The following is a 14,799-nucleotide window of genomic DNA, read 5'->3' as shown; positions in this document are numbered from 1 at the left end:
TTACTATTGTCTTTTATATTTAGGGCATCACAAGTTTCTGCAGTATTGAACAAGAAATATACATAGTAGCAGTGTATCCTGACCAGGGCCGAAACTAGGATTTTTGTCACCAGGGGCAAGACAGTAATTTGGCGCCCCCCCCCCCCCCCTGGTAATTCCCCCTGCAGCAGTGCCCCTATAGTAATGTCCCCTGAGGTAATGCCCCTGTAGTAGTGCCCATATAGTAATGCCCATATGATAATGCCCCCATAGTAATGCCCCATAGCAATGCCCCTCTAGTATTGCCCATATTGTAATGCCCCCATAGTAATGCCCATATGTTAGTACCCCCATAGTCATGCCCCTGTAGAGCCCATGCTCCCATATTAATGCCCTTGTGGTAATGCCCATGCCCCATAATAATGTCCCTGTGGTAATGCCCATGCCCCCATAATAATGCCCCTGTGGTAATGCCTCTGTAGTGCCCATGCCCCAATAGTAATGCCCCTGTAGTGCTCATGCCCCTGTAGTGCTCATGCCCCAATAGTAATGCTCCTGTAGTGCTCATGCCCCTGTAGTGCCCATGCCCCCATAGTAATGCCCCTGTGGTAATGCCCATGCCCCCAAAGTAATGCCCCCAAAGTAATGCCCATGCCCCCATAGTAATGCCCCTGTAGTGCTCATGCCCCATTAGTAATGCCCCTTATTGCCCATGCCCCCATAATAATGCCCCTGTGGTAATGCCCATGCCCCCATAGTAATGCCCCTGTGGTAATGCCCATGCCCCCATAATAATGCCCCTGTGGTAATGCCCATGCCCCCATAGTAATGTCCCTGTGGTAATGCATATGCCCCATAGTAATGCCCATGCCCCCATAGTAATGCCCCTGTGATAATGCCCATGCCCCCATAATAATGCCCCTGTAGTGCAGCTTATTAAAAACAATACTTACCTTGAACCCTGCTCCTGCATCCAGCGTCGCATCCGGTCCGCCGGCTGCTCCTCGGAACTATGGGGGAGACATCATGACATCTCCCCCATAGTACCCGTAGGGAGAGCCGGAAGCTGGAATTCGGGAGAGAACTCCAGCCTCCGGCTACACCGCTTTGCTGCAGAGAAGGAGCCGGGCGCCCGCTTGGGGACTCTCTGCAGTGCCGGGCTGGAGGTCACTGGCACCGGGTACAGTGGCGCACCCGGTGCACGTGAACCTCCAGCCCCCCCTAATTGCGGCCCAGGATTCCTGACATATTATAAGTACAATACGATGAGTCTTTAGAAACAACATACAGAAATAAAATCACAGAATACCTAGTATGGGTACACAGGGTGTGTGCAAGGCAAAGGAAGGGCTTGTAGGGCATGCGGTGGTAAGTCGCAGGGAGGAGAGGCAGTTCTGCACTCAAACACCGTGTACATAAAGTAAGGGCGAGAATACAGTCGCTGAATAGACTTGGAGACAAGGAGCATAGCTGGCATGGACAGTGATAAGGAAAGATCAAGAGAAAGGAGGGTTGTGACCAATGATTAATACATTAGTTTGGTGGGTGTTGCTTATGGGCGTATTGTTTGCCCACATTTCTTTCCAGTCAATAATGAACATAGGGCATGATTCAGTATGGATCGTACTTGCAACCACGTATGCCGATTAGTCGATGGTGCGTACTGCGAGTTCATGAAATAGCATTGCGATCGCTCTGCAATCACGCACACAAATACAAAGCCATTGCAGAGTGAAAGACGGGATGTCAGCGTTTGGCAGTGGCGGGCTGGGCCGGGGGGCAGGGTGCCATGTGCCCCCCGGGCCGCAGCATCATGCGGGCCGCGGGCCGGTGCAGTCTGTGTCACTGTGACACAGCTGCACCACGTGTGTAGCGCTGATCGGACGGAGTTCGGTCAGCGCTACACTGACAAACATACAGCCGCCGGTTCCGGCAGCTGTGTGTTTGTTGTAAGCAGCCGCCAATGAGAGTCTGTCAGACTCTCATTAGCTGCTGCTGCTGCGCCACTGCGGGAGCCGCTCCATCTTCTGGCTCCCGCAGTGGGCAATGGGAGAGACGTCATGATGTCATATGACGTCTCTCCCATAATGCAGAGCGGCCCGGCCCGGGAGGACAGACGGAGGAGCAGATGGCGGCGGCGGGAGCGGGGATTCAGGTAAGTGTTTTTTTTTATTTTGTTTTTTATATTATGTGTGTCTACTGGGGGCGGGGGGGTCTGGCACTACTGGGGGCACTACTAAGGGGGGGACTACTACTACTGGGGGCATTACAAGGGGGGTGGGGGACTACTACTACTGGGGGCACTACAAGGGGGAGGGGACTACTACTACTGGGGACTACTACTACTGCGGGCACTATAAGGGGACTACTACTACTACTACTACTGGGGGCACTACAAGGGGGGTGGGGACTACTACTACTGGGGACACTACAAGGGGGGGGACTACTACTACTGGGGGCACTACAAGGGGGAGGGGACTACTACTACTGGGGACTACTACTACTGGGGGCACTATAAGGGGACTACTACTACTACTACTGGGGGCACTATAAGGGGACTACTACTACTACTGGGGGCACTACAAGGGGGAGGGGACTACTACTACTGGGGACTACTACTACTGGGGGCACTATAAGGGGACTACTACTACTACTACTGGGGGCACTACAAGGGGGGTGGGGGACTACTACTACTGGGGACTACTACTACTGGGGACACTACAAGGGGGGTGGGGGACTACTACTACTGGGGGCACTACAAGGGGGAGGGGACTACTACTACTGGGGGCACTATAAGGGGACTACTACTACTACTGGGGGCACTACAAGGGGGGTGGGGGACTACTACTACTGGGTACTACTGCTACTGGGGACACTACAAGGGGGGGAACTACTACTACTGGGGACACTACAAGGGGGGGGCTACTACTACTGGGGACTACTACTACTGGGGGCACTATAAGGGGACTACTACTACTGAGGTCACTACAAGGGGGGTGGGGGACTACTACTACTGGGGACACTACAAGGGGGGGACTACTACTACTGGGGGCACTACAAGGGGGAGGGGACTACTACTACTGGGGGCACTATAAGGGGACTACTACTACTACTACTACCACTGGGGGCACTACAAGGGGGGTGGGGGACTACTACTACTGGGGACTACTACTACTGGGGACACTACAAGGTGGGTGGGGGACTACTACTACTGGGGCACTACAAGGGGGAGGGGACTACTACTACTGGGGACTACTACTACTGGGGGCACTATAAGGGGACTACTACTACTACTACTGGGGGCACTACAAGGGGGGTGAGGGACTACTACTACTGGGGACTACTACTACTGGGGACACTACAAGGGGGGGACTACTACTACTGGGGACACTACAAGGGGGGGACTACTACTACTGGGGGCACTACAAGGGGGGGACTACTACTAATGGGGGCACTACAAAGGGGGGGACTACTACTACTGGGGGCACTGCAAAGGGGGGGACTACTACTACTGGGGGCACTACAAAGGGGGGGACTACTACTACTGGGGGCACTACAAGGGGGGGGACTACTACTGGGGGCACTACTGGAGGCCTGCATAAGGGTGTTCTCTCCTGTGGCACACGGGGGCATTGCATATGGGCAATACGACAGGGGGCTGCCCTAATCTTTATTTTTACCTTACATTAATCCCATATGGACCCGCCTCCTCCCTGGAACACTTGAGGGGGGGGCCGCCGTAGCACGCATATTCTTCGGACACCCTGGCTACACGCTACTCCTCTGCCAAGGCCGCCTGCATTCATTTGCCCCCCAGGCTAAAAGTTGCCAGCCAGCCCCTGGCGTTTGGGGTGGTGACGTGGCAGTGGTCGGAGAAATGCAGGCGTGCCTGTCTATTTGAATGCTGTTACTGTGGCGTGCATAAATTAGACACTGCAATGGCATACACGGCTTGTGTACTCACTGCGTGCAACGAGAGCTGTAATTTCTGAGACAGATCAGGGCTTCTGTAATTGTATGTGATGGTCCGATGTTACTCGATGGTGCCGATGTGTACACAGGACTACAAGGTCTTACAGATGGAAGATAGCAGTAGTGGGAGTCTCTATGTTGGCTGTACGATTGTAGACATTAGCATATTTTTGCAGCAGAACTGCGTGCGTAATCGCAGCTGAGATCACAATAGCGATCCGAAGTGAATCAGGCCCATAATTCAGAAGGTTGTTTGCTGCCACAGAAAATTCAATGAGAGACTATATTTATCACATGAGAACACACAAAACCTGTATTAAACTACTAAAAGATATGCAACTTATTTTATTTATAATAATAAAGTACAAATCTTTCACGTTCCAGTGATCCAATTAGAAGTAACTAAACGACTCCCTGTTTTGCAGATTGTTGTTGATTCCAACTTTTTTTGAATCTGTCAGATTTTTATTTATTTAATTTTTTTTGGAATCCTCAAATAAATGGTCTAATTCATAGAATTTGGAGCAAAGTTTTAATCTCTACCCATCTGCTCATTTTTATTGCATATAAATCTCCAGAGAAGATACTGAAATGTGATTAAGGGTTTGGAACTCACTTGAAGAAGTCGTCTTTGCAGTAAACATTTCCAGCCCGGGAGAAGCAGCGCTCAGCCAGGGGCACCTGGCACTCGCAGCACTTGAGGCACGCACTGTGCCAATGACGATCTAGAACCTTCAGGATAAATTTATCCAGTATGTGTTCGTTACATCCAGAGCAGCGCGGGATCTCTGTGCAAAGAAGAAAGCAAAGATCCATCAATGAGATGTGACTTCAGAGACACATTGATGCTAAAATTAAATATTATTATTGTCCTCACAGCAAAACTTTGTTGCTAATGTGTCATGTAACAGTCTATACCACTTTTCAATAGTTTTGCGGAGACTCCATATTTAACAAATAACATTTCAGTTCACATGGTGAATAACAAATGTTGAACTCATTGTGCAGCTAACATACACCACACTATTATCCTCAGTACTTACTAAAATCTAAGGGGCCTATTTTTTTTTTATCGCCACGTATCACAGCAATATAAATATCGATTTTTCAGGTTATTTATTAATCTGCTCTTGCTGGGAGTGACAGTGACTCTCATAAGAGTAAATAGTAATGTGAGAACCAGACCCAGCCAGCAAAAAAAAAAGAAAAAATTGGAAGAAACACTGACGGGGTCGTGGATCAATCACTGGCATGAGCAAGTGTAAGCTACCGGAGAGGGATCAGGAGATTCCTCGCCACAAATAATGCAATACTAACAACAGTTAGAAGTGATTAAACTTCCTTACAATAATCCATTCATATATATATTCATACATACATACATATATACTTCAATATGGTAAATTTGCATGAGCAGAATAATCCGGGAACGGCACTATCAGCCAGAGCGGTAACTAGAGTTTTTGGTGCACTGTGCCAGAGAGAGCATTGGCGCTCCCTATCACCCCCCCCCCTCCCCGTTTTTTAATTAGGGACATACGTGCACCTGAAAAAGGGCCATGGCTTCATGGGGAAAGGCCAGGGAAGAGATAGGGATACTCCTGGGGCAGCCAGTAGATACTGGGGATAAAAGAAGAGGAAGCTACAAGTGAGAATGATAATAAACAGGAAAATTGACAGGCCCAAACAGCGCCCTCTGCCCTGCGATGCCCTGTGTCATGGCACAGGCCGCACTGCCCTAGTTACGGCCTCAGCATTTGAAAAAATATTATCTTATTCATATCCACATGACACCAACGTTCCTGGGCACCCAAATACTACCCCACTGACCACTCTACTGGGTATATATATATATATAGAGTAGCATAGGCCCGGCACTCAGAATCCAAACATAACGTAGGTGCCCTCCGCGTAGATATCAAACATACAGTCACAGAAGGAGCAGCGGCACTCGTCGGAAGAAACACAATTAAGGCAGGGTTAAATATACCTCTAATTTCACTTCAACGTTTCAATCATGAAGATTTTCGTCAGGAAGTCCTGATATATATATATATATATATATAGATAAAAAACTACTCGTTTGAGGGCCCCATAGCAAACATTTGTATTAGCACCATGTACCAAATAATGGAATAAAGACACGGGCCCTCATTCAGAGCCGCACGTTAACAACAGTACGCTCGTTGCGTTCCGATGTTGACTAACCGCGCATGCGTTGGTGTTACACTGCGCATGTGCGTACGGCAGATTGCGGTTTTTTTTTTCTCTCGTTCCTAAAATAGCGTACAGGAAGTGACATGTCAAATGTGATTGACAGAACAGGGCGTTTTTGGGTGTTGACCGGGGTGGAGATGAAAAAACGCAGGCGTGGCGAGGCGTTTTTGGGGCGTACATACATTAGCAGATGCGAACGTCAAATGTGTTCGGGCCGTCTCATACGTCACTGGAACATCCGCTTTACCTTCAAAATGCTCGCACAGCTTAGGGTCAGGATTACTCGACCACATTGGCGATGGCCTTCTCCTCCGTCCCGGGCCTCAACGATGGTGCTGCGATTAATCGCGGCTGGTCAGTAAAGTAATTAGTGTTGGATTGAAAACCGGCTTGGTATGTGTTTGGAAAGCAGTTTATTGGGATAGCACAAAAGCGTACGCAGGTGGAAATCAGAGCTGCTAATGTCATGATTACACAATCAATTAGCGTACATTTTGGGTGTTTTATTTTGGCCACAATTTGTTGGTTATGGCCTATTGTAACAATAATGTCATCATGTTTTAATTAGCTCCCCTTTTTTTTGGTTTACTGTGGAATTTGCATCGCTATGTGATTTTTTAAACGTTCCTTAAAGAGGCCTTTTTTTTTTTTTAAGAGGGTCAGTTTTTGCCTTTAGGGCCAGGATTAAATGTAACCCATTTGTACAATAATGTCACAATACAATGTCAGTTTTTTGTTTTAAATTTATTGTTTAAACACAAACAAATTGGCCTAATATTTTTTGGCCTTTTTTTTGTGGCAAAGATATTTGTTAAAATAAAAATAAAAGCCATAACTGGTAACATAAACGTAAATAACACATTTTTTAAAAATTCACAAGAAAGGAGAGGGAAGTTTTGACCAGAAAGGAATATGAGCCAAGCACAGAAGGAGTGTGGGCAAAGTCGCCATTGCTGTCACCGTTTTCTCGCCCGTTTGGCTGGGTGAGGGTGGGCGCCAGACCGGGTCCGAGATGCCATCGGGCTGGCCTGTCCAGAGGCAGATGTTGTGGCCTCTGGACTAGGCACAGGGCTAGGCACATTTGGAGGATTGGCTGATGTTGTGCCAGAGGTGGAGGATCCGGATGTTCCGCCAGGAAGGGAGGTCGGCTCCACCATGTGCTGGCGAACGAGCTGCTCCAGGGCATCGGCGATGCGGATGTTGGCCCTGGTATTTTCCGCCAGGGCCTGAGCAATGGTCACGTTGGCCGCAGCATTTTGCTCCAGGGCCTCAGCCACCCGTATCAGACTGGCGTCCATCCTCTGCAGAATCTCCGTATGGAAATCCGATTTAAAATTGAGTTCTGTGAGGAGGCCCACTGCCTGCGAGGGGGCACGCCCTGGACTGGCTTCTGCAGGGTCCTCAGCCGGATGTACTGGTTCCTCCCCTGCAGAGCCAGCAGAAATTCTGCGGCCAAGGCTCCCCTCTGGAGCAGACTCATCCGCCTCTGTCTCTGTTAGGAAAATTGCGAAAAGACTCACATTAGATTCTACATATTGGCACAATAGCAGTTGGTGACATCACAAGACTTACCTTGGCCAACATGAGGAGCCGCAAAGTCTGGCATGTCCGTATCCATGTTGGACACGCCAAACACCTCCACAGCCTGCACACACCCCTGTGCCAGCTCTTCTAAGTCTGTCAACTCCAATGACACAGGGGTGGGACCCCCACCTGTCCCCCTTGCATGCCTAGCCCTGTCGGCAAGTTTTTGCTTGAGACGATATTTGAAGTCTGCCCATCTGTGGAATGAAATTGGAACCATTATCCTTTGTTTTACAATGGGGTTTGTTTATAGGATGGGAAAGTGTTTACTTACCGCCGTTTGACATCCCGGGCTAGACGGACATAATCACCCACCCTATTGACAGCAACGGCGACCTCCTCCCACATTCTCCACTTCTGGCTTTGGCTCATATTCCTGGCTGCCTGGGGCAGGATGTCAACGCACTTCTGGATCAAAACCTCCATCTCCTTGCTTGTGAAATGTGGCTGCCTTTTTTTTTTGGCAGCTTTGGCGGGTTGACTGGGGCCAGCAGTCTCTTCCATGTCATCCTCCTCACCTATTTGGGTAAATATGCAGATTTAGCCACTTCGCAACTTGCACAATATTATGTTTTAAAAGAATCATTGAGACAAAATGCATGAAGGCCTTACCGCCGGATTTTTGGCCATTGTTTCCCTGGTCTGAAGCCATGTCTCTGCTTCCAGAATGAAATCAACCAGAAATTAAATGTGATTTCGTGACGTATTTATACATGCGTCCTTAGTTTGCGGCCGCATCATTGATTGTGCGTCCCTATGATTCATCCTTAATTTGTGCAGGAAAATAAACACTATTTATGGCTTGGTGTGTGTGGAGTCGAGGTTGCGTTGTTGGATTGTTGGCGGTTAAGTTGTTTGGATTTGGTTGTTTGCGGTTGGAGGATTTGGCGGAGTTTGTTTTTTTTTTGTTTTGCTCCAGTTGTTTTGGTTTTCCGTTCGCATTTTTTTGGTTTTTTTTTTTTCATCGTTTCCTGATTTGGTAAGTTTTGTGCAGTCTAATTTGTGGCCAATTGGTGTCTACTTCTGGTTTTTGGTTTAATATATTTTTTTTTACCCTAATTTCATCTATTTTAGTTTGTTTTGGCTTTCGGACCCAAAGACCTTTTTGTTGGAAATCTTATATATTCGAGTTGGGTAAGTCCATTTTTTTTCTTGCATTTGCGAACTAATTAACGCATTTTTGACTGTTGGTGTAGTGACTTGCATTTGCGAACTAATTAACGCATTTTTGACTGTTGATGTAGTGACTTGCATTTGCGAACTAATTAACGCATTTTGGACTGTTGGTGTAGTGACTTGCATTTGCGAACTAATTAACGCATTTTTGACTGTTGGTGTAGTTACTTGCATTTGCGAACTAATTAACGCATTTTTGACTGTTGGTGTAGTGACTTGCATTTGCGAACTAATTAACGCATTTTGGACTGTTGGTGTAGTGACTTGCATTTGCGAACTAATTAACGCATTTTTGTCTGTTGGTGTAGTGACTTGCATTTGCGAACTAATTAACGCATTTTTGACTGTTGGTGTAGTGACTTGCATTTGCGAACTAATTAACGCATTTTGGACTGTTGGTGTAGTGACTTGCATTTGCGAACTAATTAACGCATTTTTGACTGTTGGTGTAGTGACTTGCATTTGCGAACTAATTAACGCATTTTTGACTGTTGGTGTAGTGACTTGCATTTGCGAACTAATTAACGCATTTTGGACTGTTGGTGTAGTGACTTGCATTTGCAAACTAATTAACGCATTTTTCGAGGCTTATTCATCATGTAAACCAGTTTTGCTTTTCCCTTTTCCATTTTTGGGGTCCATTTGACCCCTATTTGACGTACGGTGTGCAATGTCGTTTTCATCGATGGCCAAATGTGTGTTTCGCCTATTTTATGTGTTGGCTTGCACCAATTTGACAAACAAAAAATCACCCTCTAAATTTTTTATGTCTCATTTTTGGCTTTTTTACAGTTTATACGTATCATGACAATACCCCGGCATGTAAGCAGCTATGGATGGTATCATAAAGCTAAGTTGTTTTAGGTTACTTTTGGGGTGGCTCAAAAGCCTTACATTGTAAACTTTGAATTTCAGGTAGATCTGGGGCGAATTGTTCTGGCCCTGCTCCCGGAAGACGACCAACCTCAAACTCGTCCCAGGCGTAGGCATCGTAGGCATGCAAGGCCCCAGATATTTCGAACACGTGTCACCCTTTTTGGAATGCCCGATGATGAGGTTTTAAGACGCTACCGTCTACCTCCCAAAATCATCTTAGACACTCTCTCATTAATAGAAAGTGATCTTGAGCGGCAAATTGACAGTCCAACAGCAATACCACCACTGACGCAATTTATGGCGGTGTTACATTTCTGTGCCTCAGGATCGTTTCAAACAACGGTGGGAATAGTGGCGGGCATCTCCCAATCCTCCTTTTCCCGGATCCTGAGGGCAGTGATGGAGGCACTTTTCAAGCACCTCCATCATTTTATTAAAATGCCTTTGGATATGGGTGCCCTTAGTGTGGCCAAGGCCAATTTTTACCAAATAGCTGGCTTCCCACACATCATAGGGGTTGTGGATGGTACTCACATACCACTTCAGCCTCCAGCACGGCTGGAGGCAATATTTAGAAACCGTAAACACTATCACTCCCTGAATGTAATGGTGGTATGTGATGCCTCCCTCCAGATCCTGTCCCTGAATGCTAAATTACCAGGAAGTGCTCATGACTCCTTCGTCATCCGGCAATCAGGGATATGGCAGAAATTAACCAACCTACAAGCTGGTGATGCGTGGCTTCTGGGTAAGTGGAGACCTTTAGTACATAACAATGTTCAGCTTGATACACAGTGTTCCTGATGTTGTCTATTTTTTTTCACAGGAGACAGTGGATACCCTTGCATGTCCTGGCTGCTCACTCCTTATTTGGCTCCCACACCAGGGCCACAAAGTGCGTATAATTCCGCACTTACAGCCACCAGGCAAGTGGTGGAGTGCTGTATCGGCCTTTTAAAAGGCCGATTCAGATGCCTCCACCGCTCTGGTGGCGAGCTCATGTATGTGCCGGATATGGTGTCTAAAATTGTGGTCCTGTGTGGGATATTTCACAACATTGCCATAAGGAGTGGTGTCCCAATGCAGCCAGAGGATGCCTTACCTGAGGATGGCCCCCCCGAGGTTGGTCGTAGGTCAGTATGTGGGGGGGCCATACGCGATGATGTGGTGGCCAGATTTTTTAGGTAAGTTGTAACAAAACTACAGTGTTTATACCTAATGTGTTTGTGTTTGTTTGCGAACATCTAATTTTGTGTTTTTTTTCTCACCATCTTCTGTTTGTTCACATAATCTTTGGCACTCCAACGCTCACTACTTCCTGCTACCCTTACCAAACCTGGATCTGGTCCTTTTGGGCATATATTCTGGAACCCATATTGCAACGCCATGTTTGTGGAATCATGTTGGCATGGTCCTTCGTCAACCAGTTCTTGATTTTTTGTTTTTATTTAATTATTTCTTGGTATGTGTTGTATTTGAATTTATCACTGTGTTCTTTTTTTGGGAGTGACCACTTTGTTTTCTCTGTTATGTTGTGAATAAATGTTTGGAGAGTGAAATGGTCTTCCTTTTTTGGGACGTTAACAGCAAGTGTAACCAGGTTAACACAAGTTACATTTGACTAAGGGGTAATCCAGTACTGACGCCAGTTGAGCTAAACTGAAATATGTTTTCAGCTTCCCAACCCACACCAAAAGGAAGCCTGGCCCAACCTTGGGATTTGTAAGATTGGCCTAAGCAGCTTGCGCACCAACTAGGAACCTGTAAAATGTAGAAATATGTAATTGACACTACACCCAAAAAGGGAAATGACATTGTTACTGTTATGTGTTTCTTGTGTCTGTTTGACATACAAAGACAAAACACAATCTAACTTTTAAAAAAGGGAAATCCTTGCAGGAACAGTCTACTTATGTCATGCTAAACTATCTTGCTTTTGGATTAAAAAAATGAGCCAGAACGTATATTTGTCTGAATAAATTTATTTAGAAACGTTAACAAAAAAAAAAAAACTACTGGCGAAGGAGGCCAGACAGCCGGTCGAGGGCCACCAGAATGCTGATTACATGTTGCCGCATCTGGCCCACACAATCCGCCACCTCTTGCCGACGCCTCTGTTCCTCTGTGGGTGAGAAAAGTGTGTGGGTTAATACAACAATAGGGAATCCACATTAAAAAAACAAAAACACAACGAAATCACTCCTAAACCTAAAAAAAAAAAAAAAAAGGGGGTGCTGGCAAAAATACAAGGCCTAGGTACAAATTCCCACAGGTGTGATATGTGTATGTTGAAATCACCAGGAAGAGGTAAAGGCAAACTGCAAAATCACCAAAAGTCAAGCCACAAAAACACGAAGAAAGGCACGACACATGATTACATACAAACAGTTTGTGCTTTAAAAAAAAACAAAATAAAAACATACCGGGAGCCAAAACGGGAGCTCCGGAAATGCCTCCATGATCCTCCTCGGAGGATCCGTCATTCCCCAAAGAATGGGGAGGAGTTATGATGGACTCCGGGGAGGGGGTAATTGGAAGAGGGGTGGGTGGAGGAGAGGGGGAAGTGGGACTTAGGGGAAGGAGGCCCGACATTTCCGGGAGAGGGTCTGGGAAGGATGGGGAGGAGTGGGGAATAGGGGAAAGATTTGGGGTGGAGTGTTGGCTGGGGGTTGGGGATAGTGGCCGGGAACGCCGTCTGGACGGACGGTGACGGCGGAGTCTTGGCTGTCCCCCTAAAATATGTCAAAGAAATTGCGGTTAGTTTATGGACAAATCCGGGCACCAAAACTAAAAAAAAAAAAAAACCCAAAAAATAAGACAAATAGGAGTAGAATGAATAAATCAGAAATAGAGGGAAAACATGCACACGCAGATATGAGTACAAATAATAAATAGGACAGACAGGAAAACATGCACACGCAGATATGAGTACAAATAATAAATAGGACAGACAGGAAAACATGCACACGCAGATATGAGTACAAATAATAAATAGGACAGACAGGAAAACATGCACACACAGATATGAGTACAAATAATAAATAGGACAGACAGGAAAACATGCACACACAGATATGAGTACAAATAATAAATAGGACAGACAGGAAAACATGCACACGCAGATATGAGTACAAATAATAAATAGGACAGACAGGAAAACATGCACACGCAGATATGAGTACAAATAATAAATAGGACAGACAGGAAAACATGCACACACAGATATGAGTACAAATAATAAATAGGACAGACAGGAAAACATGCACACGCAGATATGAGTACAAATAATAAATAGGACAGACAGGAAAACATGCACACGCAGATATGAGTACAAATAATAAATAGGACAGACAGGAAAACATGCACACGCAGTTTGCCCCACAAACACAAACATTACAACCACAATACATAACACTTACTTGCCAGGATCTGCATGCGAAAGCATGCCAGCAAGCGGGGCGTTCGCCGTTGCAGGTCGGACCACCTGCGCTCCAGCTGCCCGATGTTGCGGCGTGAGCCGAAGGACCGCAGGCGGGACCGTGCCTCCGCATACGCGGAGCGCTTCTGGCGGTTGGTCATGGGTTGAGGTTGGCTGGTGATCCGGCGATCCATGACCTCCGTAAGCACCAGCAGCTCACGCCTGGTTAATGCGGAGGCTCTCATGATGGCAATGGTGTTTTTCTTAAAAATCATTTTTGATAAAGTGTGTAAAAAATTTCTGATTGGCTAATGTATTTTGGAAATTAACAGGAGTAATTTTATTGGTTAGTGTATGAGTCATGTGTTCGACAGGGACAGAAATCTCTGGAGAGTTATGATAGGCTTGATGCAGTGACATGCGTAAGCAAATTTAAATAAAGAAATGAACCCAGGGAAATAGGCGGGGATCCACAGCAATAGAACAATTGTTTAATTGTGGTTCACATGTTTTTTGAACAATAAAAGCGAATGTTTCATCCGTACGTATTCTGCGGGTAAACACAAACACGGACAAGAGTAAAGTTTCTTGCATTGTGTTGAAAAAAAACAAACAATTAAGCTAATTGATACATTGATTGGCATGATACGATTGAGGGAGGTAGGCAGAATAAAGGAGCAGGTAATCGACATCTGACAAGGCCACTTCCGGTTTATGCTTGTGCGTGCGTTCCTTTCAAGCCATTTCGGGGATGTACGCTCGCTATTTCGTACGCTCGTTAGTTAGAGGAGGGGTCGTCAGAGTTTAGGGAGGAATTTTAGATGCGACCGAAAATACGAGCGAGCCCTTGAATTTAAATATTTTTGGACGTACGCCTAACGTACGTGCGCCCGCTTGCAAGTGGGTCTGAATGAGGGCCACAGAGACATGAGACAGATAGATATATATAATCTCCAGTTGACTATAAAATAATCTGCAAACATTTTGGTACTTTTTTCTGCTGCCATTAGGTAAAAAGAATTTAGACCAGAGGTTCCCAAATGCGGTTCTCAAGGCTCCCCAACAGTTCAGGTTTTAAGGCCCCCAAACACGGTACAATTTTTTAAACAATAAGGCCATTTTCGACCGATTGGAACAACATATAGTTTAAAAAGTGCCGTGTATGTAACGATGCCGATGCACACTCCTGCTGTCACTGATCATGGTCGCTGATCTCTTGAACATACAGAAAGATCTCGATTTGTCTTTCACGATTTGGCACACATCGTTCCGTGTGTACGCACGATGAACGATGTCATGGATGACGAACGATTTGTCGTCACTTTTCCTGGCCATTCCCCTTCACCACTTTGTGCCAGTCGACGGGGAGACAGAAGATGCATCGTGAGGTTGGTTGCTGCCGAACGATATATGATCGTTAACGATTTGCAGTCGTTCCATGTGTATGCACAATATCGTTTGTTCGGGAGTGTTCAGGAGTTCAAGGGAAATCGCTAACGAGATTGGACCGCTACTTACATCGTACCGTGTGTACCCAGCCTTAGAGATATCCATAGTTGAGCACAGGTGGTTAAATC

General features: G+C 46.2%; 1 protein-coding gene across 1 annotated transcript in view; it reads right to left on the bottom strand.

Moving 5' to 3' along the window:
* LHX4 (LIM homeobox 4) overlaps window positions 1-14,799 on the bottom strand; it is a 130,789-nt gene that overhangs the window by 60,940 nt on the left and 55,050 nt on the right. The window contains exon 2 of the mRNA XM_088447135.1: window positions 4,568-4,739. Within this exon, the coding sequence (XP_088303261.1) occupies window positions 4,568-4,739 (172 nt within the window). The remainder of the gene's footprint in view (window positions 1-4,567; window positions 4,740-14,799) is intronic.

The sequence above is a fragment of the Taudactylus pleione genome, unplaced genomic scaffold, assembly GCF_031769625.1.
Source record: "Taudactylus pleione unplaced genomic scaffold, aTauple2 ptg000421l, whole genome shotgun sequence".
Taxonomy (NCBI): domain Eukaryota; kingdom Metazoa; phylum Chordata; class Amphibia; order Anura; family Myobatrachidae; genus Taudactylus; species Taudactylus pleione.
This window is presented reverse-complemented; position numbering and strand designations above follow the sequence as displayed.